Here is a 25,607-nt window from a genome sequence, read left to right on the forward strand (position 1 = left end):
GGTTGAAAAGGAGCATTTAGTGGGGGGGGGTGGGGGGACCATCTGAGCGGTGTGTGTGTTTCCCACCAGCAGCTTCTTGAGCTCAAACAGACAGACATGGCCACGACCGGGGTTCTCCCCTTCATCAAGGGAGTAGACTTGAGTGGTAATAACTTTAAGGTAAGCTCTCTGCCTCAGGAACTCTATATCTATGAAATATCCTTAGTAACCTGTTAATGACTCAATGGCGAGGAGATGTTGATGTAGAGTGGTTGGCTTGTCAAAGCTATCTGTGATAACTACTTGGCAGAGAGCAGCTCAAGGCGGGCAGTCAAGCGACGGGTGGAGGAAATCACTAGAGGATTGTTAGCAGTTCAGCATTGATGTCACTTTGTTATCACGAGGGTTGCGGTGTCCGTAAAATAACCAGGTTTCTAGCACAATGTTTCTCAACGCATGTAAATTAGGAAGGAGCTTCATTTATCCACGATGACTGACTACATTTTAGGAGTCCTACGTATTTAGACACTATATGGGTGTGGAGACGAAGGTTTACTTAATGAAGTGGTTTTAAAGAATCATAAAGACATTTATAATTATTGCGAAGGGTTTTATAAAGACCTTTATTGTTCTAGACACTCTCAACATACCTTGGATTTATTTTTTAACTCCCTTGACATGGACCATATTCCCAAAATTGATGATAATGGCAAGCTTCTTTGTGAATCTCCTATTCAAATTAAAGATATCTTTGAGGTGACTGACAAGTTGAAACTAAATAAATCTCCTGGTAATGATGGTCTGACCACAGAATTTTATAAGAAATTTTCAAATGATCTTTCTCCATTTTTCTCCTCAAAGTTTATTTAGAAAGTCTTCATAAGGGTACTCTCCCACCCTCTATGGCTCAGGGTGTTATACATTTGATCCCTAAACCTCAAAAGGACCATGCTCCATTAGAAAATTGGTGACCTATTAGCCTCCTAAATAACGATTACAAAATATTAGCCATGATTTTCGCTAAAAAGATTAAATGTGATCTAGATGATATAATTGATGAATGTCAGTCAGGTTTCATGAGAGACAGACTTATTTCAAATAATATTAGACTTGTTCTTGATATTTTAGATTACTCAGATTTCATCCCTGATGACAGTTTCTTGCTTTTTCTTGATTTTTATAAAGCTTTTGATTCTGTTGAGTTTCCTTTTATTCTCAAGTCCCTGAATATTTTTGGTTTTGGCCCCAATTTTATTAATGCAATTCAAACTTTGTATAATAACGCTTCAATCAAATTACTTCAACTTTAAATGCTTCAATCAAATTACAACATGGTACTACTCATAGGTTTAATTTAGAGAGAGGCATATTTCTGGAAAATAAAGATCAAGCTTTTTTAGCTTTAGACATAATTATTTTTCATCTGCTTCTGGTTTAGTTCTTAATATCAACAAATGTGAACTTTTATCTGTAAAACATTCCACTGAAGTTAATATTTGTGACATCCCAGTCAAATCTGAAGTCAAATACCTAGGTATTATTATATGTAAAGATCAGAAAAAGAGATCAAAACTGAACTTTGACCCTCTTATCCTTGCTATTCACCGTAAATTAAACTCCTGGTTACAGCGTGATCTGTCTATCACAGGTAAAGTGTTGCTGTCCAAAGCAGATGGATTATCTCGGGTTATCTATCCCGCAATGGCACTGGATGTATCTGTGGAGATTTGTAGAAAATTGGACAAAATTATAGTAGAATTTGTTTGGAATTGTAAAACTCACTTAATAAAAAAAGAGTGTTATGATAGCTGATCGGGCTATGGGGGGATTTGAGTTAGTGGACTTTCCCACTCTTAATAACTCTTTCAAAGTTAAATGGATAAAATCATTATTAAACAACCCCACGTCTTTTTGGAATGTCATTCCAAATCATATTTTCAGTTTAGATGGAGGTTTAAATTTTTTCTTGCGCTGCAACTATGACGTCTCTAAAATACCTTTAGCTTTATCTAGTTTTCATAAACAGGCTTTATTATGTTGGTCCCTAATATATAATTATAGTTTTTCTCCACATAGTTATTTTATCTGGAACAACAAAAATATTAGATATAAAAATAAATCTTTTTTTTTTTTCATAATTGATTTGACAAGAATATACTTTTAGTGAGTAAACTTATAGATGATAGGGGTGTCCTGCTCAGTTACGAAACTTTTATGCAAGTTTTCTCTTTTCCAGTACCCCCAAGAGAGTATGCCATTGTTTTTGGTGCAATTCCTGATTGTGTCAAACTTTTAGTAAAGCCTGGCCCTAAAGGTTTCTTATGCTCTCCTCCTATTTTTGACAACACTAAATTATTTGTTGACCAAGGTCTTTTCAGTAACATGTCAAACAAAAAAATTCGCTTGACCCTAGGTTTCAGATTTCTCTACCTGCTTGTGTAAGCTTTTGGAATAATAAGTTTAATGATATAGAATGGGAAGATTTCTGGCTCCTACGACAACATTTTTTGTTATCAAATAAAGTTGTTGAAGTCTCTATTAAAATTATACATTATTGCTACCCAGTAAATTATAAACTTGCTAAATTCAATAATAGTATTTCCCCCATCTGTCATCAATTTGAAGAAACAATTATTCATTTGTTTTGGGAATGTACTTACTGCAAAGTATTTTGGGTAGACTTCTCAAATTTTGTTAAAAAGTATTTATCTTCAAACTTTTGTATAAGCCAAAAAAATTTGTTTTTTGGTGAACCTCTGAACTTATACCCCTCTCATTTTAATTTTATTACTTTTTCTTGCCAAATATTACCTTCATAAGTGTAAATTTTCAAAGAAATCTCCTTCCTTTTTTATTTTCAAGAAAGGTATTGATATATATTTAAATTCTTTAAGAAATTCTAACAATTCTATTGCATGTAAGACTCTTTTATGGTGTAATGCATATAAGTTAGTATAACAAGCTTTGTCGTAATGTAATGTAACCCTCATTGGTCTTTTTTTGTATTTGTATTTGTTTGTTTTTTGTATTGCATAATAAAAAATAAAAATAATAATAAAAAAAAAAGATGAAGGTTTACTTTGTTGCTACTAGGAGCATATATATAACCTTAAAAACATTTGGCTTTCACTTGGTATGAGTCCCTTTGGCTGTATTACCCAACTTCTCTAGCTGAAACTTGTTCAGAACTTCTTAAACTACTTCAGAGAGATTGAATGTTTGCACCTGTCTCAGGTACTGAGTTCCTGTGGAATATGAGGATGATCAAGAGAAAGGATGAGGAGAGACAGATTGAGGAAGACTTCCAGTGTGTGATTTACTTCTGGCAAGGCCGTGAGACTTTCAACATGGGCTGGCTGACTTTCACTTTCAACCTGCAGAAGAAGTTTGAGAGCTTGTTCCCAGGAAAACTGGAGGTACTGTAATATATATCAGATTTTTTTATTTTCATTGCAATGTACTGATGCTTAATTATTTGATCCTGACATATATCTGTGTAACTTGCCATTGTGACATTGTAATGTCATGCCTAAATTGTGAATCATTACATTAATGGACTTTCTTTCTTCTTAACTTAACTTGCACGTAGAATGTGAATCACCAAAAACAAAAGAAAAATATGAAAGTGGAGACTGATAGGGGAAAAAAGGACTTAAATATTACTTTGTTTCTCACCCACACCAATTATATCACTTCTGAAGACATGGATTTAACCACTGGAGTTAAAAGTAACAGATTACTTTACAGTATTTATGTGATTTTATTTCAGAGCTTCAAAGTCCTGGCCACTATTCAATTCCATTGTATGGATCTACAGAGATGAAATATTCTATGTGTTCTGCTGAAGAAAGAAAAGTCAAATACATCTGGGATGACATGAGGGTGAGTAAATGATGAGAGAATTTTCATTTTTGGGTGAACTATCCCTTTAAAACCTAGATGTATTTCTTAAAAACTTTGTGATCTCTGTTTGCTACAGGTTGTGAGAATGACCCAGCAACAGGAGAACCTCAAATTCTTGTCACACTTCAAGAAGTTCATCATCCATAAAGGCAAGGGGAAGCTAAAGCTGGACAGTGTGCAAACAAGCTTATACCAAATCAGTACAAATGGAAGTGCACTCTGCACCAGATAACATTAAGCTTAGCTGATATCTTTTCAACATAACAGCATAACAAATTTACAGGTTATAAATATTTTCTTTGAGTTTAAGGACTATTCAAATAGCCACCGATTCCAGTAACCTCAACTCTGAATTCTGCTTCATACTGAAGGTAAAGTGTGTACTCTCTAATAAAATATTAAATATGACATGAAACTGAATTCATATTTGCTATGATTCATCAGCTGTGAATAACTCAACAACATTTTTCTTTTGTTTATGTGCCGTTTGTAAGTACAGACAACCAGGGAATAGTGTACACATGGGTTGGCCGAGCAGCAGACCCAGATGAAGCTAAACTGGCAGAGGACATCATGAACACCATGTTTGATGATTCATACAGCAAACAGGTAGAATACATACTCTTGTGCCAAGACAAATTCTTGAGCTTAATTGTAATATACTGAATTATTAATATGTCTTCTTTTTCCTTATTCAGGTGATAAATGCCAGAAAATTTCTTCTGGGTCGGCATTGGCTCACAGAAGCCATACTATGAAGATGCTGAGTACATTAAATATGCCAGACCGTTTAGGTAAGGATTTAGTTACAGGAAAAATGACTTTGTGTCTCTCCATCTGTTATTGTTGCATGTGAAGATAATAGATATGTCCTCTTATGTAAGGTGCTCTAATGAGAAAGGTTACTTTGCTGTATCTGAGAAGTGCTCTGACTTCTGTCAAGATGACCTGGCTGATGATGACATCATGCTTCTGGACAATGGAACAGAGGTAGAGCTTAGTGCTTGCAGCCAAACACTATCTTACCTGTGAATTTGTTACTTAGATTATATTCCTGGTTTTCCAGGTTTAAATGTGGGTTGGTACACAGACAAGTCAAGTGGAGATCAAACTGAGCCTGAAGGCTTGTCAGATAAGTGACCGATTGAATTACAGTTTTATTCAACGGCAACACCGTGGCCTTTCCTGTGGCTGCTTAATGATGTTTTACCCTTTAATCAGGTCTATATTCAACACATGAGGTCAAAGCATACAGAGCACCCGAGAAAACTGTGCCTGGTGCGGTTTAAACGTTGTTTCCACACCTGGAGCACCTACAAGACCACACCTGCATAAACTAGTCCATCTGAACACTACACATCTACAAGCATTAGAGTTCAGAAAACTATACCTCTCATTACAGACCCTCCATTACTAATGTGCACTGCAACACTCTCTTTGTAAAGCTCACAAATATATTTGCTAATTTAAGCAATATTATGGAATTTTATATTTATGTGTGGGTTTAAAATCAGAGGAAGAGTTTAAAGAGATAATTCACCCAAAATGCGACTGACTTTGTGGAACACAAAATGAAATGTTTGGAAGTATGTCAGTCTCAGTCACCATTCACTTTCCTTGCATCATTTTTTTTTCTCTCCATACAATGGAATTGAAAGGTGACTCTGAGCTGTCATTCTGTCTAACATCTCCTTTTGTGTTTCACAAAAGAAAGACCTATGGGTTTGGAACAACAAAAAGGTGGGTAAATGATGACTTTTTACTTTTTTTTTTTTATGATACAGCTCTAAGGAAAGCCTTACCTCGTGAGATAAAAATGTTGTATTCCTTGAGGGATTATTTTAAGAAAAATATATCTGTTCTAAGGGAGAGTACAGTAGCTGGCTGTTGTAAATTGTCATATCTGTTTACTGGCTTCTTTGTATTTGTTATTTAAAAGGATACTCTTTATATAATTTGTTTGAACAACATATGTTTTATTCACTAGACACATAACGTATATATTGACTGCCAAGACTTTCAGTCAGGCCTGGACTGGCCATCGGGAGCACCGGGACAATTCCCGCTGGCCTGGCGACTAAGTTGGCCTGCTGCCAGCCAGCGTTTTTTTATTTTTTATTATTATCATTATTTTATATTACTACCTTTACCAGTGATCATTTTTGAACTCGTCATTCAATAAAATTATTATTAATATTAATAACAATAATAAAAAAAAATAAATAAAAAAAAAATCATGAATCTGATAGTCTTGACCGGCAAGGCTACGATTCGACTTTAGGCCTCAGACAAACGGTTAAACAGAAAATGCGAGCAGCACCCGATGATGGAGAGAAAACGGCCAGGTGGAGCAGAGAGGGAAAGGACAAAAAAAGAGAAAGCACTCCAAGAAGAAGCAGCAAAATTTAGCAAGATTACTGACCTGTTCAGGGCTTCAAGTGCAGGTCAGTTTCATCTGTAAATACTGTACTTTTTTCTTCGTTAACTTAGTATTGAACTGCTAGCAAATGTAAGCGGTAGCGCCCGTCTAACGTTACATTCGTGGAGAAATCAAAACAAATGAGTGCACACAGAAAACTCACAGAAGAAATGTACTGAGGTAAAAATTCTAATTGTTGATTTTTTTATTTATGACATATGATTTAGTTTAACATAACACAACTAAGGGAGCTGTTTTGCTGAATATTATCACGATTGAAAATGTTACATTGAATTTACTGTTCAATAAACAAGTAGCGTAGTTAATATTTATTATTAAGTTACTTACATTTTAGACACAAACCGTATGAACTGTTTTTGTTCTATTTCACCGACTAAAATAGTTCCAAAGGAAAGCTACAGCAGTGTTTTGTTACTGAATGATTCAGCGTTTTGAACGAATTTTTTGTATGAATGACTCACTAATGAAGACGGTCACTTGCCGCCACCTATTGGCGGTTTAGTTTAATGTTTAAGTATTGCATTTTATTTATATTCAAACATTTATTTAAAACAATCTCATAACATTATTTATTGCAGTTGTAATTGCAGTGCACATTTTTTAATTTGATGAGTAATAGCCCTATAGTGTCTTATTATTATAACTGAATTTATTGATCAAATGTAAGAATTTGACATGAAAGATGATGCATACATTTAATAAGGTAATACATTTAATAAGGTAATACAAATTTCCTTTTTTTATATACACTTATGAGTGAGAAGTAGAGCGGTAGAAACAGCTTTGGACTTGTAGAGTAAATGCTTGTATGTACGTTATGTGCAGACCCATTTGATATTAGGACTGCTTTACTTTTTATGTTATGGTCATACTGTGAAATAAATGTAATTTGGGGGGGTGCACTATACAGCAGTGCACTATACAGCAGTGCACCCCATGATTTGGTATGGTGACTTCACACAAATTTTGAATAAGCCTTAATTTTAGCAGAACTAATGTCTGCTATTAAATTTACACTGTTTCATCATTCACAGATTGTGCTTTTAAAAAAAAAAAAGAAAAGAAAAGTGTTTATAGTCCTGTCAATGGACCTTTTTTTTTATTATTTGTTTAATAATGAATATTTGTTAAACTTGGATTGGGAAATATGTTTAGCCAAAGAAAGAATGTTCTTGTTTTAATTATGCTAATGCAGTTTCTTATGACTATCATAAAGGGATTGTAGAGGTGAATATTACATATTCACAGTTGATTGTGAGCTGCCCTTTTCCATTTCAGCAGCTTTTCTGTCTGCATGCTGTACTGTTCAAAAGTTGTGAAAAATGTTGCATAGAGAGGATGTCTTGAAAAATAATGACATAAATAGTTTTCATTTATCATTTAATGTCATAAAAATTCCTTTTTATGTAAAACATAAAAAAAAAGCTAAATCAATATTTGATGTGACCACCTTTGCCTTTAAAACAGCATCAATCCTCCTAGGTCACCTGAACACAGTTTTTTTCTAGGTTGTTGGCAGATAGGATGTTCCAAGCTCCTTGGAGAATTCGCCACAGTTATTCTGTCTATTTAGACAGAATATCTGTCTCAATTGCTTCTGTCGCTTTAAGTAATCCCAAACGTCTCTCTCGACGTTTAGTGGGGGGCACTGTGGGGGCAATGCTATCTCTTGAAGGGCTCCCTGTTCTTTTCTACTATTTGCAAAAGTAATGTTTGGGATTCTAAAATGTATATTTCCTATTGACACAATTAACCTGAAGATATACATAACCATTTTATGACAAATGTTTTTGTGAAACATCTTCAGTGTCTAAAACTTTTGCACAGTACTGTATATAAATATATTTCTGTGTACATATATTTTCTGTCGCCAATTTCACCTGCAGACACTATATTTATGTATTTTGTATCAAATAAAAGTTTCATTGCACATGTGTTGACTACAAAGAGTATTAATCATTGAACTTTTTCCACACAGAACTAAATAAATGTCTAAGGCATTTTAATCTAATTTGTTCTATGTAGCTACTAATAGGTTGTTTAGTTAGTGTAGTAGGGTATTCTAGTAATATGCTGGTCTATTATGCAGATTTATTTGTTAAAGAGATCCAATCATGAGAATTCTGCTGAACATAAATTAACATTTTTTGAAGAATATTTCAGCTCTGAAGGTCCATACAATTCAAGTGAATTGGTGCCAAAATTCTGAAGCTCCAAACAGCACATAAAGGCAACATAAAAATAGTCCATATTAAATCTTTATCTTCAGAAGTGATATGATAGATGTGGGTGAGAAACAGATATTTAAGATATTTTTTTACTTCATATTCTCCCTGCCAATACAAATCGCCAAAAGTGAAAGTGGAGATTTAGAGTAAAAATGGCTTAAATATTGATTTATATCACTTCTGAAGATAAAGATTTAACAGCTGGGGTCGAGCTTCAAAGATTTGGACACCATTCAATCACATTGTATGAACCCACTGAGCTGAGATATTCTTCTAAAAATCTTTGTGTGTGTGTGTGTTCAGCAGAAGAAAGTCAGTCATAAACGTCTGGGATGGCATGAGGGTGAGTACATTTTTATTATCTCACCATAGAGGCCCATAGCCATTCAAATATTAATTAAAAACACAAAAGCATATTTTATGCAAACTAAAAAAATGTAACACTAGTGATAATGAAAAATTATCTTTGGATTATTACATTACTAAATGTATACCAATTATAAATATTTTGAGTAAACGCTCAAATGATACATTTTCAAGAGACTTGTGAACAATGTGACATAAAACACTTTGGGAAATTTGCAAATCTGAAGATCATAGTCTACTATTAAACTTAAATATGATTTGCAGTTTAAATAATAAAATTTTCCAACAAAATGTTTTTATAATGACCATTTAATATTTGAAAATGTTCTATGTGGACTCCTTGGGTGTATTTGTGAAGCAGTTATGTGCAGTATATAAGTGTGGTGTATCCACTATAGATCAGTGGGTGTATCATAATAAAAGCTCTTCCTGTCTCCCGGCCTGCGTCTAGAAGGTAACCCTTCCGGCACCCAAAGACTCGCGAGAGTCTTATTAGCTGTCACTAAGTTTATAGTTAGGTTTAGATTTAGGGACATTGTTACGGTTAGATTTAGGGGTAGGTGTAGCGTTTCTGTGGAACTTCAAATAAGCGCAATAAACACAATGCGACAATCCGGTTGCCTGCGTCTCTCGCGAGACTTTAGGCAACCGGAGGGTTACCTTCTATTTACGACCGGTCACCCGTGATCTGCTTCATACCCACAATGCAGAGTTCTGCTCTGAGCGATTACGTAAACCGGCCTCACTGCCTGTAGTGACGTTTACAGCCCTTCCAGATCCACACGGACTGTAACGAAAAAACCGAAACACCACACTCGGCCAGTGCCTTTGATCGCTATGAATTCCACCCCTAAGAAAGACGCGGAGAGCACGTGCGTGCTGTGCTGCCTTGACATCGATATTTTTGCGGTGGGGAAATGCGATCACCCGGTGTGTTACCGCTGCTCTACCAAGATGCGGGTGCTGTGCGAGCAGAAGTACTGCGCCGTCTGCCGGGAACAGCTCGACAAGGTACCGCCGCCTCTCATTCAACAGCGCGCACAGGCCGCGGCCTCTTCTACATAGTGAGTGAGTGAGCGAGCGAGCCACGCGACGCGACAGAATTAGAACGCCCTCGTCGTAATGCCGTTAGTGCTGATTGCAATTGAAGCGTTCGTGTGGATAAATCGGTCACATTAAATCAGTTAGCCTTGAGAAGTAATTGAAAGTTTAAATATTTTCGAAATGCCATATGTTTTCTTCCTACATGAACTCGATTGTGTGTACATAAATGGTTTGTGGTTGGTTGTAGACAGTTGATTTGTTATAATTGAGCTGGCTTCCAGTGGAGATTCAGTGTTTGACGTTTCCCGTGACAACCGGTTCACTTGTTGGACACGTCCTTCAAAGTTTCGTTGGGTTAACTTAACTATAACAGTCAATAGATGCTTGGGGAACAAAATATTCCATTAAATAATGTTTGAGTTGGTTTTCAATTACTAGATATGCGTGAGGTTATGTAATCAGCTTCAGATAGCTCTGGATGAGGAGTTTCTCTGACAGGCTGTTAAAGGGAGACGTCATGTTGATAGAGTGACTCATGTCATCAATCAAGTGTGCACGCAGCTCTAAAGTGCCCATTAAGCATTTAGCTACATTAGTCAGCCAGTCTTGCATGGATTAGCTCGTGCACTTTGTCTATTTTCATGCTGTTTTAGGCGGCCTGTCATTCTAACTTCTCTGGTGTGGTGTGATTCATATGCGATTTACTATTTTTCTTTATTTTCTTTCAGGTGGTCTTTGTAAAGAAACCTGAGCCTTTTGCAGCTCTGAACATTCGTCAATATCAGTGTGAGAAACAATATGATATATATTTTGCAGATGGAAAGACGTATGCACAGTTCAGGTACTTAATGGGCTTTTTGGTCATTGTCAGAACTTAAAGGAATAGTTCACTCAAAAAAGAAAATTCATCATTTACTTGCCTTCATGCCATCCCAGATGTGTATGACTTTCTTCTACAGACAAAGATTTTTAGAACAATATTTCAGCTCAGCTCAACACAAGTGAATGGTGAACAAAAAAGTCAGACTCCAAAAAGCACATTAAGGCATCATAAAAGTAATCCATAAATCTCCAGTGGTTTAATCCATGTCTTCTGAAGATACCTAATCGGTTTTGGGTGTGAACAGATCAAAATATCACTTTTTGTTTCACTGTACATTTCGCATTTGCGGTCTTTAGGGACGATCATGATTTCAAGCTCAATTACACTTCCCAGTGCTTGACGCTCCTTTAGAGCGCGTGTGTAATCCAGCTTGAAATCTCAATCGCCATGGAGACTGCTGATGTTAAAATTTACATCGAAAAGTGAGTTACATTTTGGTCCGTTCTCATGATTAGTTTCAGAATACAAAGATTTAACCACTAGAGTCTTATGGATTACAGTACTTCTATGTTTCCTTTTATGTGCTTTTTGGGCTTCAAAAGTTTGGTCACTAATCACTTGCATTGTAGGGGACCAACAGAGATATTCTTCTAAATATCTGTGTTCTGCAGACAATCTGGGATGGCATATGAGTGAATAAATGATGAGAATTTTCAGTTGTAAGTGTATTATTCTAATAGTATTTCTGTTTCTCATATGCTTTTTTTTTTTTTTTTTTGTTATCTACAATGCATGCAGGATGATTTTGTTAAATGAATGTCCACATTGCCCAGAAGCAAAAGTGTTTTCCAAATTCGAAGAGTTGGAGCAACATATGCGGAAACAACATGAGCTATTCTGCTGCAAGTTATGTGCCAAGCACCTGAAGGTATTGCATCTTAATCTGGTGACTTTAATTCTTTACTTTACACATTATATTTACAAATGAATTTATAAAACTCTATACAGATATTCTCTTATGAGCGAAAGTGGTACAACCGGAAAGAGCTGGCTCGTCATCGACTGCAAGGGGACCCGGATGATACATCGCATCGTGGACATCCACTTTGTAAATTCTGTGATGATCGCTATCTGGACAACGATGAGCTGCTGAAACATCTGCGGCGAGATCACTACTTCTGCCATTTCTGTGATGCAGATGGAGCTCAGGAGTATTACAGGTAGAAGACTACTTCCATTCTGCCAGCACTATCAGTTGCTGTGTTCTTGTTTCTTTACTTGCAGTACCAGGCAAAAGTTTCGAAAATACGATGTACTAATTATTATTTGTAAAGGGGGTTAATGGAAAGGAGGCGGCGAGAACTGGCTTGACGATATAAATAATATTTTAATAAGGAACTTAAACAAAAAGACAAGCACACAAAGGTGTCGGGCAGCTGCCCGTAAATCTCTCTCTATGTCCTACTGCAGTCTCCAGTCAGCCTTTATCGGCCCCGCCCTCCACTCTGTCATAGTGTATGTACATTTACATTGATTCATTTGGCAGATGCCTTAAAAGCACCTTAGAGTGCATTCGAGGTATACTACTTATCATTATGTATCAAACCAAAATGTGTTATATTGGTGCCAACAGTGACTACCAATACCTCAGTGAGCACTTCAGAGAGAGCCATTATCTCTGTGAGGAGGGCCGCTGCAGTACAGAGCAGTTCACTCATGCTTTCCGCACAGAGATTGACTATAAGGCTCACAAAGCTGCTGCACACAGCAAAAACCGGGCAGAGGCACGGCAGAATCGACAAATCGACATACAGTTCACCTATGCATCCAGACAGCAACGAAGAAATGACGGTAAAACAGAATTTGCTCTTTTTTTAAGTTTGATATAACCACTTAGGGGGCCAAATCCCTTAATCTGAATGTGTTTTTTAAGCTCTGGTTGGTGGTGATGACTACAATGAAGTGGAACGCTTCAACAGACAGGGACGGCCGGGAAGAGGACGAGCTCCTGGAGGACAGCAGAACGTAAGGAGCTGGAGATATAATAGGTAAGTCCTCATAAGTAGTATTGTCAGCTGTTTGCCGACATTATTATTGAGAGTTTCTAGAAGATTGATGAGCTGTTGTCTGCAGAGAGGAGGAGGACAGAGAGGTGGCTGCTGCTTTACGAGCATCGATGGTCAGCCATGTACAGGAGGAGAGGGGTCACGTCCAAGACCGAAGCAGCCAGAAGCCAGGCAAAGAAGATACGATGGAACCAGAGGAGATGAGAAAGAACAGAGCTATAGTGAAGCCGCTGAATGAAAAGCAAGGTAGGACAATTCAAAGTGTGATGTATTATGTTATGGATTTTAAAAAGTTAATTAAACTGCAGATTTAAATATATTTCAGCTCAAGCAATGAAGAGTAATGCCTCTTTGGCTGGTGAGGACTTCCCAGTTTTAAGGGCAGTTGTGCCTCCGGCCCCAATTCAAAGGTGTGTTTGTGCTGTTCTTTTCCAAGTGGAAGATTTAATATTATTTATTTAATAGTGGTGCTTGCTAGGATTCATTGCTATTACTATTTTTCATACTTGGGGCTAGGGATTTAAACACACCTTTACCTCAAAGTGTGATTCCTCAAAATGTACTGCTTGTTGAGATGTGTGCTATTTCTTTAAAGGGATAGTTCCCTCTAAAATGAAGGTTCTCATTATTTACTTACCATGATACCATCACAGATGTATATGACTGTCAATGTCTTCTGAAGCAAATCGATATGTTTATGTAAGAAACAAGTTGAAATTAAAGAAACTGTAACTTTAAATCGGCACTTACATTCAGGGATCTGATGCTTTTTGAGATGGCCCAACTCTCGCATGACATTCGTACTTCTGTTGTAAATAAGCGCCGCTTCAGAATTCTCGCGTGAACGCGCTTGCGTCACTCGATTGCTGCGTAATGCGTCAACTGCTGGCAGGAAGTGCTTTTTAAATGTTTATTACGTTTTAATTATCGATATATATTTTTTTACACAAACGTATCAATTTGCTTCGGAAGACATTCACTGATTGACTGGAGTCGCATGGATTACTTTTATGTTGCCTAAATGTGAATTTTGGACCGTCAAAATGCTAATTTCCATTTACTTGCATTATAAGGACCTGATAGAGCTCCATCTTCTAAAAATCATTTGTACTATTTGAACTATTCCTTAAAGCAAAAAAAAAAAAAAAAAAGCATAATTGTCATATGGTAGACAATATATTAGATAAAAGTGAACACAGACTTACAGTACAATAAAGGACAGACAGACTTAAGCCATATATAGAGAGCTTCAGACAATTTTATCATACCCCAAATTGGTAAGAAATGAAAAGTAATGAAACCCTTACAATTAGTACTTATGATTTTCTTAACTTAAGGTTTTTTTTTTTTTTTGCAACTGGGCACAAAATATTAGAGACTTGGAGTTGGCTCTTTTGACTTTATTAACCACCCACAACTAGGGCTGGATAAAAATATTGATTTTCTGATGCATTGCAATCTTCATTATATTGATTCTCAAACTCCAAGATTGATCTTTTACTCTATGCGCAACCCATAAGAGGAAATTGCTCGCATTTGCAACCAAATTTTGCGCTATGCAACTTAAGTCAGTTGTCGATCAAAAACAATAACAAAAAAACATTTTAATTCTAATCACGCATAGCACAGATGAGGAAAGCCATTCGAGTATCTCACATTAACATGCGCTCCTCTAAATATGCTCTTTTCAGAACTGCCAGTTTTCTTAAAGAGACAGTACCGGTTTATAGCACGTTTTCAACAAATCACTGTAAATATTTGGAAAAAGTACAAATTATGCAATTAAACAATAAACATGTAACAAAATGTAATGTATGCAATATAATATTTATTGATGTATTACATGGATTTTTTTTCATATTTTAAAATCTAAAATGTGATCAAAATGATGAAAAAGTTATAAAATATAAATAGTTAAATTAATATGTTCATAATGTACCTAATTAGAAGGTCCCATGTATTATTAACAGCATATTCTGGGATATAATTTCTTTCATATGTAAGCAAAAGGGACATAATAGCTGAAGTATACCCATATCGTTTATCAAATCGAGAGCTTTTAAATCGGAATCGAATCTGGAAATCTTTATCAATACTCAGCCCTACACAAAACTCCCTATGGCAGTGTTTTTGCATGGGCAAACAACATGCGCACTATTTTAAGAAACTGTAAAAGTCGAGTTTAGAGCTGCACAATTAATTGTTAAAAGATCACAATCTCGATTCAGATACCCATGTGATCTAATTTCTAAATGAGAAGGATTCTGCAATGTATATTAAAGTTTCTGTGGCATGCCTTTTGAAATGTGGTCAAATTTTAATGAGAAATTCATTACAAGGCACGTTTCTAAATGTTGAACTTTTAAACTTTATAGGACATCTACAAAACACAGCTCTCCTGCATGAGACGCTGAATAAACTAAAACACAATGGCCAAAGACTTTGTCCAGCACAGTGCTTTACAAACTGCAGGGTGTAGCCATGATTAGCTAGTAGTGTGACAGAATCTCTGCTTAGTTCAATATTTTGATTGCACCGATGCTAAAAAAATACTGGCATTACCAAAATATGACTAAATTCGCTACCCGTGCACTGTTTGATTACAGCTGACTGCTCTCAAATGCTCACGTGTGTGTCTGCCCATGCACTTGTGTCTTGTTATGAATGCAGTGCTCCTGCACGAGGCTCTGTGCTGTTTTTTTTAATCAAAATACCCCTCTTTTGTTAATGTATAAGCAGATGGGACAAATTCTTCAATCTTTGCGATGTCTAAATGTATATAAGCAGCATGTTGTCTGTTGTAGGCATTTAGGCATTCTTACTGCAAACAAAAAAACATTTTATGATATTTTATTCAAAACTAATTTAACATAGAACTGTTAATGACGATTTTTCCATTCGTTTTGCTTTTTACTTGGCATGTTATAAACGGGGCTAAATCGTCATTTAATTTTTTTATGCAGTATTGGTTTTTGTTTTTTTCAAATGTGTTTATTTTGCAATAATAACAAGGTGCTGTTTAGTTAGTAATGTATTTGTTGTGACCTTGTGGATTTAGGACATTTAAAATGTATATACTTGATTTACAACTTTGAAGCAGAGAGAATTTTTGTTAGAACCTGTAGTACATAACATGTTACTTTGTTTAGTACCGTTTATGTCCAAATTCACATAAGCGTTTTGTTTTCTTCCGAATCATGATTATTGTGATCTTTATTCAAAGCAAAAAAATGTATATATGTTTAATTTATCCAGAAATGTGCAGCTCTTGTTGAGATATAAAATAGTGAATTCTAAGTATTTCAGTTATTAACAATGTCATGATATCTTGATGTTTCAGCATGGTCAAACAAACTCCTGTCTCGCTGAATGAAGGTGATTTTCCAAGTCTGTCTGGCTCTGTTGTTTCCTCCCCAATGACACCTGCTTACACAAATCAACCCAAGAAACATTCATCCTTTCAAGAGGAGGACTTCCCAGCACTGGTCTCCAAGATCAAGCCACTTAAGCCCCAGACGAACACAAAATCTGCATGGTCTCAAGCAGGAAGTAAACCTGTGGTGGTTCCCAATAATAAACCTGTGGTTCTGCCAACCAAAACCACCCCTGCAGTCTCTTTATCCATATTATCTGCCAGTGACCCACCCCCCAGTGGTAGCATGCCTCAGCATCTCACTGCCACCTCATCTCGAAGCAAAAAGAAGCTTGCCCCAGCAGAAACCAAAAAAGCTCCACCTAAAGTTAGGTGTCCATCTTCGTCTGACGATGAAGAATCCCAGAACTGTAAAACGGCCCAGGAGATCCGTGCGGTACCCACCATGCTTGACATCTCTACTTTGCTGACAGTGAAGGGTGGCTCATCTCAGCCAAATCCCAAAACCATCAAGAAGAAGCTGGCAACGACATCATCTCCTGGTACTCCGTCGCACATCGCGGAGTCAGTGTCCAAATTGGCTCACAAAGAGAATGTTCCTGAGACAAAACCACCAGACACCAGTCTCGCCAAAGGTCCTACAGCCCCAAAAATTTACTCATTTATGAATGGACTTGCAGAGAAGACAACAGAAGCACTGTCATGTACAACATTTCCTGAAAATATTCCTTCCCCTTTAAAGAAGGCTGAAAATGACCAAATCAGTCCACCCAAGGAAGAGGAATTTCCTGCTCTTATCTCAAAAAAAACTCCACCTGGTAAGAAGACATGGGTCACAATGTCGTCTAAGTATCACCTAGTCAATTAGTTAGGTCACCTAGCTTGTTTTAATATTTTTAGCAGCTGTGCTTACTTAAATTTGCATGGTGACAGTGTGCTTGATATAACTCTCTTGAAAAAACTTTGCTTCAGCCACACACATTCAGACATTTTCTGAATAAAATACCTCACATTCAGTTTTTTCTCTTTGCACTCCATCTAGCTGTTTTTGAATGCAAGAACACCCCTATGAAATACAACCACTCAGGGTTAAGTGAACCCAAAACCAGTGTAATTTATACAGGGCTTTCTTAAAACCAACTAGTCATGTAGGCATCTTCCATATGCAGTTTTACAAATTCCTACTTGTAAAAAGAGCCTATGCCCCAGATAATGGGATTGTTCATAAACAAAAGCTTTGTTTTCTAGGTTTTAAAAGTGCATTTCCCTTAAAGGGCATTCAGAGTTTGCTCCCTCCTCCTCCTCCTGGACTCGGGTCTGTGGTCAGCAAACCTCCTCCAGGATTCACTGGCATCCCACTCAACAGAAATTTAGTGGAACCTTCAATGTCTGCTGTTAACAGGTTAGAAAGCATGTGCACTGATATGTGGCTGTAATATGTTATTCTACTTATGTTAAATTTAAATAAAATTATATTTGATTTTAAATTGATTTTTAACTTCAACTATATTAAAGTAAATAAAAAATATGAAAATTATGATTTTTAATAGTTCCAACATAGGTTTTGTTAATGGTCTAGTTTTTCCGATGCCAATATCTAGAGTGATAGATATTGTGCTAGATAGAGAGTCTGATAATCGGTTTGACCGATATTTACACTTTTCCACTTAATTGGTTATCGGTTCTTTAATATTGGGTTTACCAATAAAGTTAGACACAAAAGACTTGAAATCTTTAATATAAATTGAGGGGCAACAAGTGTACAGTGGGTACGGAAAGTATTCAGACCCCCTTAAATTTTTCACTCTTTGTTATATTGCAGCCATTTGCTAAAATCATTTTTTTCCTCATTATTGTACACACAGCACACCATATTGACAGAAAAACACAGAACTGTTGACATTTTTGCACATTTATTAAAAAAGAAAAACTGAAATATCACATGGTCCTAAGTATTCAGACCCTTTGCTGTGACACTCATATATTTAACTCAGGTGCTGTCCATTTCTTCTGATCATCCTTGAGATGGTTCTACACCTTCAATTGAGTCCAGCTGTGTTTGATTATACTTATTGGACTTGATTAGGAAAGCCACACACCTGTCTATAAAAGACCTTACAGCTCACAGTGCATGTCAGAGCAAATGAGAATCATGAGGTCAAAGGAACTGCCTGAAGAGCTCAGAGACAGAATTGTGGCAAGGCACAGATCTGACCAAGGTTACAAAAAAATTTCTGCTGCCCTTAAGGTTCATAAGAGCACAGAGGCCTCCATAATCCTTAAATGGAAGACGTTTGGGATGACCAGAACCCTTCCTAGAGCTGGCCGTCCGGCCAAACTGAGCTATCGGGGGGAGAAGAGCCTTGGTGAGAGAGGTAAAGAAGAACCCAAAGATCACTGTGGCTGAGCTCCAGAGATGCAGTCGGGAGATGGGAGAAAGTTATAGTAAGTCAACCATCACTGCAGCCATCCACCAGTCGGGGCTTTATGGCAGAGTGGCCCGACGGAAGCCTCTCCTCAGTGCAAGACACATGAAAGCCCGCATGGAGTTTGCTAAAAAGCACCTGAAGGACTCCAAGATGGTGATAAATAAGATTCTCTGGTCTGATGAGACCAAGATAGAACTTTTTGGCCTTAATTCTAAGCGGTATGTGGAGAAAACCAGGCACTGCTCATCACCTGTCCAATACAGTCTCAACAGTGAAGCATGGTGGTGGCAGCATCATGCTGTGGGGGTGTTTTTCAGCTGCAGGGACAGGACGACTGGTTGCAATCGAGGGAAAGATGAATGCGGCCAAGTACAGGGATATCCTGGACGAAAACCTTCTCCAGAGTGCTCTGGACCTCAGACTTGGCCGAAGGTTCACCTTCCAACAAGACAATGACCCTAAGCACACCGCTAAAATAACGAAGGAGTGGCTTCACAACAACTCCGTGACTGTTCTTGAATGGCCCAGCCAGAGCCCTGACTTAAACCCAATTGAGCATCTCTGGAGAGACCTGAAAATGGCTGTCCACCAACGTTTACCATCCAACCTGACAGAACTGGAGAGGATCTGCAAGGAGGAATGGCAGAGGATACCCAAATCCAGATGTGAAAAACTTGTTGCATCTTTCCCAAAAAGACTTAAGAAAAATTTAAATTAAAAAATTTAAGGGGGTCTGAATACTTTCCACTGTATATTGCAACTAAAACAAAGTTTGTAAATATTACTTTGTGCATAATATTACCGGTAGTTTTAGGGCCTGCGTTTCTCAGCGAGTATTGACGCTGACTACCACCCCTGGATTTGCGAGTTCGAATGCATATCCACATGATAAGATGCACAGATTGGCGGTCTCAGAAGTGGAGGCAACTGAGACTTGTCCTATTCCACCCGGATTGAGTTGGGTAACCGCACCACCACGAGAACCTACTAAGTAGTGGTAACTGGGTATTCCAAATTGGGAGAAACGGCGATAAAATAAAAAGAGTGTTTGTGTGTGTATATTTAATTATTTATTATAATTTAATTAATTTAATTTAAAATAAAATGTAATTTTATTTTATTGGTAGTTTTGTAAATCAGTTCACCTTCAGAGGTTTGTGATTACATTTTATATTGTTGGTAATAAAAGTTGTTATTGTGCCTAAAAGCAAAAAAAAAAAAAAAAACAAGAATTAAAAATAGGTTTCGCATATCAGTTATCGGACACTTAAACACAAAAATGATCCATGTGAAACTGTCATTAAAAACCAATATTGGTTGATCTCTAGTGCTAGATATAAGCCAATTTCAGTATTCAGTGGCCCCAAAAAGTATTTTGAAACTTATTTTAACACTATAAATTTAATTGCATGGATGAAATATCAAGTGGCATCTGCTCAACGTTTCTTATTCATTTTTGCTGTTACTTTTGACAAGTGGAAAATGTGCTTGTGCTATTTTCCTTGTAAATAAATGGCACTTCGTGTGACAACAAACCGTTGAATTATTGAAAAATAATGCACACCCTGAGATGTTAATATGGTCATGACGGCCATTACACCTTGGGTGTGCGTAATCAGCCAATTGTGTGGCACCAATGTAATGCATAAAATCATGCAGATATGGGTCAGCAGCCTCAGTTAATGTTCATATCAACAGAATGGGGAAAAAAATGTATCTCAGTGATTTCAACCGTGTCATGATTGTTGGTGCCTGATGGGCTGGTTTGAGTATTTCTGTAACTGCTGATCTCCTGGGATTTTCACATACAACAGTCCCTAGAATTTACTCTGAATAGTGCCAAAACCAAAAAACATCCAGTGAACGGCAGGGCTGCAACTAACGATTATTTTGATAATCGACTAATCTAACAATTGTTTGACTATTCTGCGATTATTGCAAAGATGACTCGTTAGCTCTTAACCGATTATTCTGCTTGTGTCCCGAGGTTGAATTAAACTTGCTTACTAACAGTGGAGGACAAAATCATCTTTTAAAAATACCTCTAAATGACTTTCACTGAATTGTAAAAAACCTCAAGTTTAATACAGTAAAGAAATTCACTGCAAACAATTATATTGTTTTCGAGTGTCTTTTGTTGTTTTAAAAAAAAAAAATTGTTTTCTAAAAATCCTTAAAATAAGATATATTTGAGAAGCAACATCAAGAGAATGTATCTTAAATATAAGTGTATTTTTTAAATGTGTATTCTTTCACTCGTTCATACTTCTGCCCGTGCAGTAAAGACAAAATATATGTTTATTCAAGATCTATTCTTTAGCAGCAAGTCTAAATATCTTATATGCTGCTGCTCAGGTGAATACATCTTTTATTTTTTTTTTTTTTAAGGATTTTTAGATTATTCAAATATTTAAATGTTTTATATTCAAAATTCTCAGATAAAACATTTTCTTCTGCAGTATAGCTCAAAGTAAATTTTACTTATTTTTTTTTTTAAAGAGTTTTAGATATTTATATTGGAAAACAAGCCAAATCAAAAACTTATTTTGTTGCAGTGTATAATGGGGCAAAGACTTCCTCTCTCACCTTTCTGTTCACTTCAATCCATCTTTAACTCACAAAAAAACTCTATTCTTAATAATGCTGTATATTGTTGAGGTTTTTAACGATAAGAAACACACAGTGACATATGATTTGCAAGCCATCACGTTATAATCTAGCTGCAGCAAGCGCACTCGCCAGAGTTCAATCTCCCATCAAAGAAGAGGCGCTGACTAGGGTTGTGCCGATGGACGATATCATCGTCCATCGTGATGGCTGACCAACATCACGATGTAGAGCCACCATCGTGATGCCACGCCCCCTTTTGCGAGTCTTGCTAGTGTGACTCACTAATCCTAGTCTCTTCTATAGTTAACCTAAAAACTTTGCAGGGATTGCTCTGTAAATTAAATTGAGAATATAACTAATGCATATATGCTATTTTAAATACTGTAGTATATGCCAGAGACGTGACGTGTTAGTCTGTGAAAATACCGTGTCAGGCAGGCTACACAAATATTGATTGTTAGCTTCTTGTCTTTTTTTTACATGTCTTACACTGTACATTTAGATTAAAATATTTTATGTTGTAGGCTACAAGAAAATAGCCTTTATTAATTAATTATTAGTAGGCCTAGTTGTAGTGTCTCAGAAAATCTTGCTCATTGTCACATAGCTCTTGTATACACTGAAGCGGCAGTTTAAGATAAACCCAGACCAGCGAACGTCAAATAACTTTTGTCTGGTTAATACTTTTAAAGAAAAATTTCCTTGGCCATAAATCCATAATGTCAAATCAAATGAAAGAAACAAGGTGAATATGAATAACACACATTTATTAAAACATAGACGAACAACAAATAAAGAACTAGAAAACGGGAACAACACTCAGACTGAAACTCGGCATTAACATTTCACTTATAATTAGCAGCATAATTAACTTCAGCACAGGCTACAAAATAAATTATGTTATTGAAATATTGTAAAGTGGTCATATGAACTACACAAATGAACGTTTAAAAAATAATATGCAAAATCGAATAGCTCCAGAACGGATGGCTGAAAAATGCGTAAAGAAGTCTAATATCTTTCACCATAGACCATGTTTAAATTTCGATGTTTCTGGCCAGAAATACCAACATATTCACTTAATCTGGTTTTAATAAGCTACGGATTGGAGTAACTACACTACCCGCTGTGCTGAAGACCCGCTCTGATGGAGTACTGGTAGCACATATGCACAGATATTTCCGTGCTAATCTTGCCACGAACGGAAACCTTTTGTCGTTCGTTTTCCACCAAGTCAGCGGGTCCTCTTCCCCATCAACGGCCATTTCCTGCAGGTACATGGTCATTTCTGCCTCGACCTTTTGCTCATCAATGAGTAAAATAACGAAATTATTGTTTTTAAGTGGAAAATAGTATTTATGTAAAGAGATATATTAAAATAAACTCTTCTTAAGTGAAAGCTAAAAAAAAAAATGCTTCACGTGTCGTGCAACCTACTGATAAAGCGCCGACGAGTCATTAGTTGGGTTAGTAAAATAACTAAATAATAATTTTTCATATCATTTTTGAAAATTATATGAAATTATATTAAACCCCCACCGACGATATCATCGTCCATCACAATGTTTTACTGTCAGCATCGTCAACTGCCAATTTAGGGGACATCGCCCAACCCTAGCGCTGACTGCAAAGTGAAATGCCAGTTTCGGAGTTTGTACTTATTTACATGATCTGCTTCCTTATTATTTGAACTTTAATACAGGATGCATTATAGATATAATAATGGGGTATTTCCTTTAAAAAGACACGAGCTGTCTTCCTCAATCAGGCACAAGCTGAAGTGCTGCTCTTGTGCTTTATCATACGTCATATGATCTCATGTTACTTTAAACGACTATTCGGCAATGAGAATATTTTTCGGCAAATTTTTATTGTCGACGTAGTCGATAACGTTGACTAATCGTTTCAGCCCTAGTGAGCGGCAGTTCTGAGGTCAATGGAGTATGGCCAGACTGGTTCGAGCTGACAAAAAAAGGCTACGTAACTCGGATAGCTCCTCTGTACAATTGTATTGAGCAGAATAGCATCTCAGAATACACAACACTTCGAACCTTGAGGCAGATGGGCTACAACAGCAGAAGAACACGTTGGGTTCCAAATCTGTCAGCCAAGAACAGAAAGCTGAGGCTGCAGTGGGTACAGGCTCACCAAAACTGGAGAGTTGAAGACTGGAAAAACAGCCTGGTCTAATGAATCTGGATTTCTGCTGAGGTACACAGATGGTAGGCCCACTGAAGCCTCCGTTAGAAACTGTTTGTATTGATCAAGTTGCGGGGTTGCCTTAACATCAAGGTTATGTTTGTTGTTCGCGACTATGTGTGTGCGTATAGATGGGTGTCAATGTGTGTGAGTGTACAGTTGTGGCCAAAAATATTGGCACCCTTGGTAAATATGAGCAAACAAGGCTGTGAAAGAAATCTGCATGGTTTAAATTAATTGAAGTAAAACAATTGAAACGGGAAATATCTCATTATTTTTGTTTGTTTTGGATAATTGTCCTGCTGGAAGATCCAGCCAGGGCCCATTGTAAGCTTTCTGGCAGAGGCAGCCAGGTTCATCTCTGTGTGCGCCAAACTCATCCCTGGTGTTTTCTGCCAAAAAGCTCTTTTTGTTTTGTTTTTGTTTTGTTTCATCTGACCATAGAACAGGTCGCATTTGAATTTCCAGTAGTGTCTGGCATTCATGAAGATGCTTGAGTTAGTTGTTGGATGAGAGATGAGGCATTTTTTCTTCAAACCCTCCCAAACAACTTGTGGTGATGTAGGTGATATCTGACCCAAATAATTTCTGCAGTTCTCCAGCTGTGATCCTTGGAGATTCTTTGGCCACTTGAACAATCCTCCTCACCATGCATGGAGACAATATAGGCACACGTCCTTTTCCAGGCTGATTCTTAAGATCTCCAGTTGTTAATTATTGCCCTGATGTTGGAAATGGGCATTTTCAATGCTTTAGCTATTTTCTTATAGCTACTTCCCATTTTGTGAAGCTCAACAAGATTTTGCTGCACATCAGAACTATATTCTTTAGTCTAATCCACTGTGATTGATGATTAAGTGAATTTGGCCTGTGTGTTACCTCATATTTATACCCCTGTGAAACAGGAAGTCATGGCTGAACAATTTCATGTTCCTAGTCACCCAGGTGCACTAAAAATGTTAAATATGAATGGGAATATACTTCAGATATATTTTACTCATCAGAATTTCTAGGGGTGCCAATAAATGCGGCCAACATGTTTTGGAGAAAAATATTTATTTAACAATGAGATATTTCCTCTCTTTCAATTGTTTTACTTCAATTAAAGGTTCAATTTCTGTGAATATTTTGATTGAAAGCTCAAAAGAATAAACAATGCAGATTTTTTTTTTTCTCACATCCTCCTTTGCTCAGATTTACTGTAGTTGTGGGTGAATGCAAGAGTGCTTTTTAACAGAAATTGAAATAAATTTAGGATACGATTTAGGCATTGTTTGTCATTCATATCCAATGTACTTAACCAAATAAAACATCGACATTGGTTATTTTGCTGTGGTAGCCTGTATAGCACTTTGAATAATTTGACGAAGTGAATAAGAACTGTTATTCGGTCAAGACCTGGATTTACTTCATAGCTGTGTTTACTGCAAAATCATTGCACGCATTTTTATTTATTAAACAGCATCACTTTACTTCATCAGCCATTGTGTTTGCTTTCATTTCAGATCAACACCTGCTATTGGATCCTACCTCATACCTGAAAATTTCCAGCAGAGAAATATAGACCTTATTCAGTCGATTAATAATTTTCTTCAAAATGATGAAACCAAATTTAATGAATTCAAAAACTATTCAGGCCAATTTAGACAGGTAATTGTCAAAGACTAACTGTAGGACCACATTTATTATATCACCTTTCATTCAGTGTTTTACAATTCAATATTTTCCCCATCCCTTAATAGATGTTAGTAATGATGATTTAAATAAATATCTTCTGTCGACCAGGGTAAAATACCTGCTACCCAGTACTACAAAAGCTGCCAGGAACTGCTGGGAGAGAATTTCAACAGGGTCTTCAATGAGTTGCTGGTTCTCCTACCAGACACTCGCAAGCAGCAGGAGCTTCTTACTGCCCATGGGGACTTTAAGGCCCTTGAGAAACAGCAGCAAGGCTCAAAGCCCAAGAAGAACAAAAAGAAAGCCTGGCAGACAGGTAGTACCAGCAACAGCCTGGAGCTGGACTGTCAAGTGTGTCCCACCTGTAAACAGGTTTTGGCCCTGAAAGACTTTAACAGCCATAAGACCCAGCACATTGGAGACGATGACTTTCCCTCTCTCCAGGCCATAAGCAAGATCATCAGTTAGCT

The 25,607-nt window shown here is 36.9% G+C and overlaps 1 protein-coding gene across 2 annotated transcripts; it reads left to right on the top strand.

The window, feature by feature from the left end:
- Positions 1-9,653: 9,653 nt before the first annotated feature.
- LOC127647760 (E3 ubiquitin-protein ligase ZNF598-like) lies at positions 9,654-25,605 on the top strand. Of its 2 annotated transcripts, XM_052132214.1 has the most exons (12): positions 9,654-9,927; positions 10,689-10,801; positions 11,582-11,711; positions 11,792-12,003; positions 12,417-12,634; positions 12,717-12,831; positions 12,917-13,095; positions 13,175-13,259; positions 16,190-17,040; positions 17,471-17,624; positions 24,966-25,110; positions 25,246-25,605. In XM_052132214.1, exons 1-12 carry the CDS (start codon positions 9,754-9,756, stop codon positions 25,603-25,605), a joined length of 2,736 nt encoding a protein of 911 aa, XP_051988174.1. In that variant the 5' UTR covers positions 9,654-9,753. The 2 variants fall into 2 exon arrangements, with proteins under 2 accessions (XP_051988174.1, XP_051988175.1); XM_052132215.1 differs by lacking the exon at positions 25,246-25,605 and having other exon boundaries at positions 17,497-17,624; positions 24,966-25,098.
- The last annotated feature ends 2 nt before the right edge of the window (positions 25,606-25,607 follow it).

Source organism: Xyrauchen texanus, chromosome 8 (assembly GCF_025860055.1).
Source record: "Xyrauchen texanus isolate HMW12.3.18 chromosome 8, RBS_HiC_50CHRs, whole genome shotgun sequence".
NCBI classification, from domain to species: Eukaryota; Metazoa; Chordata; class Actinopteri; order Cypriniformes; family Catostomidae; genus Xyrauchen; species Xyrauchen texanus.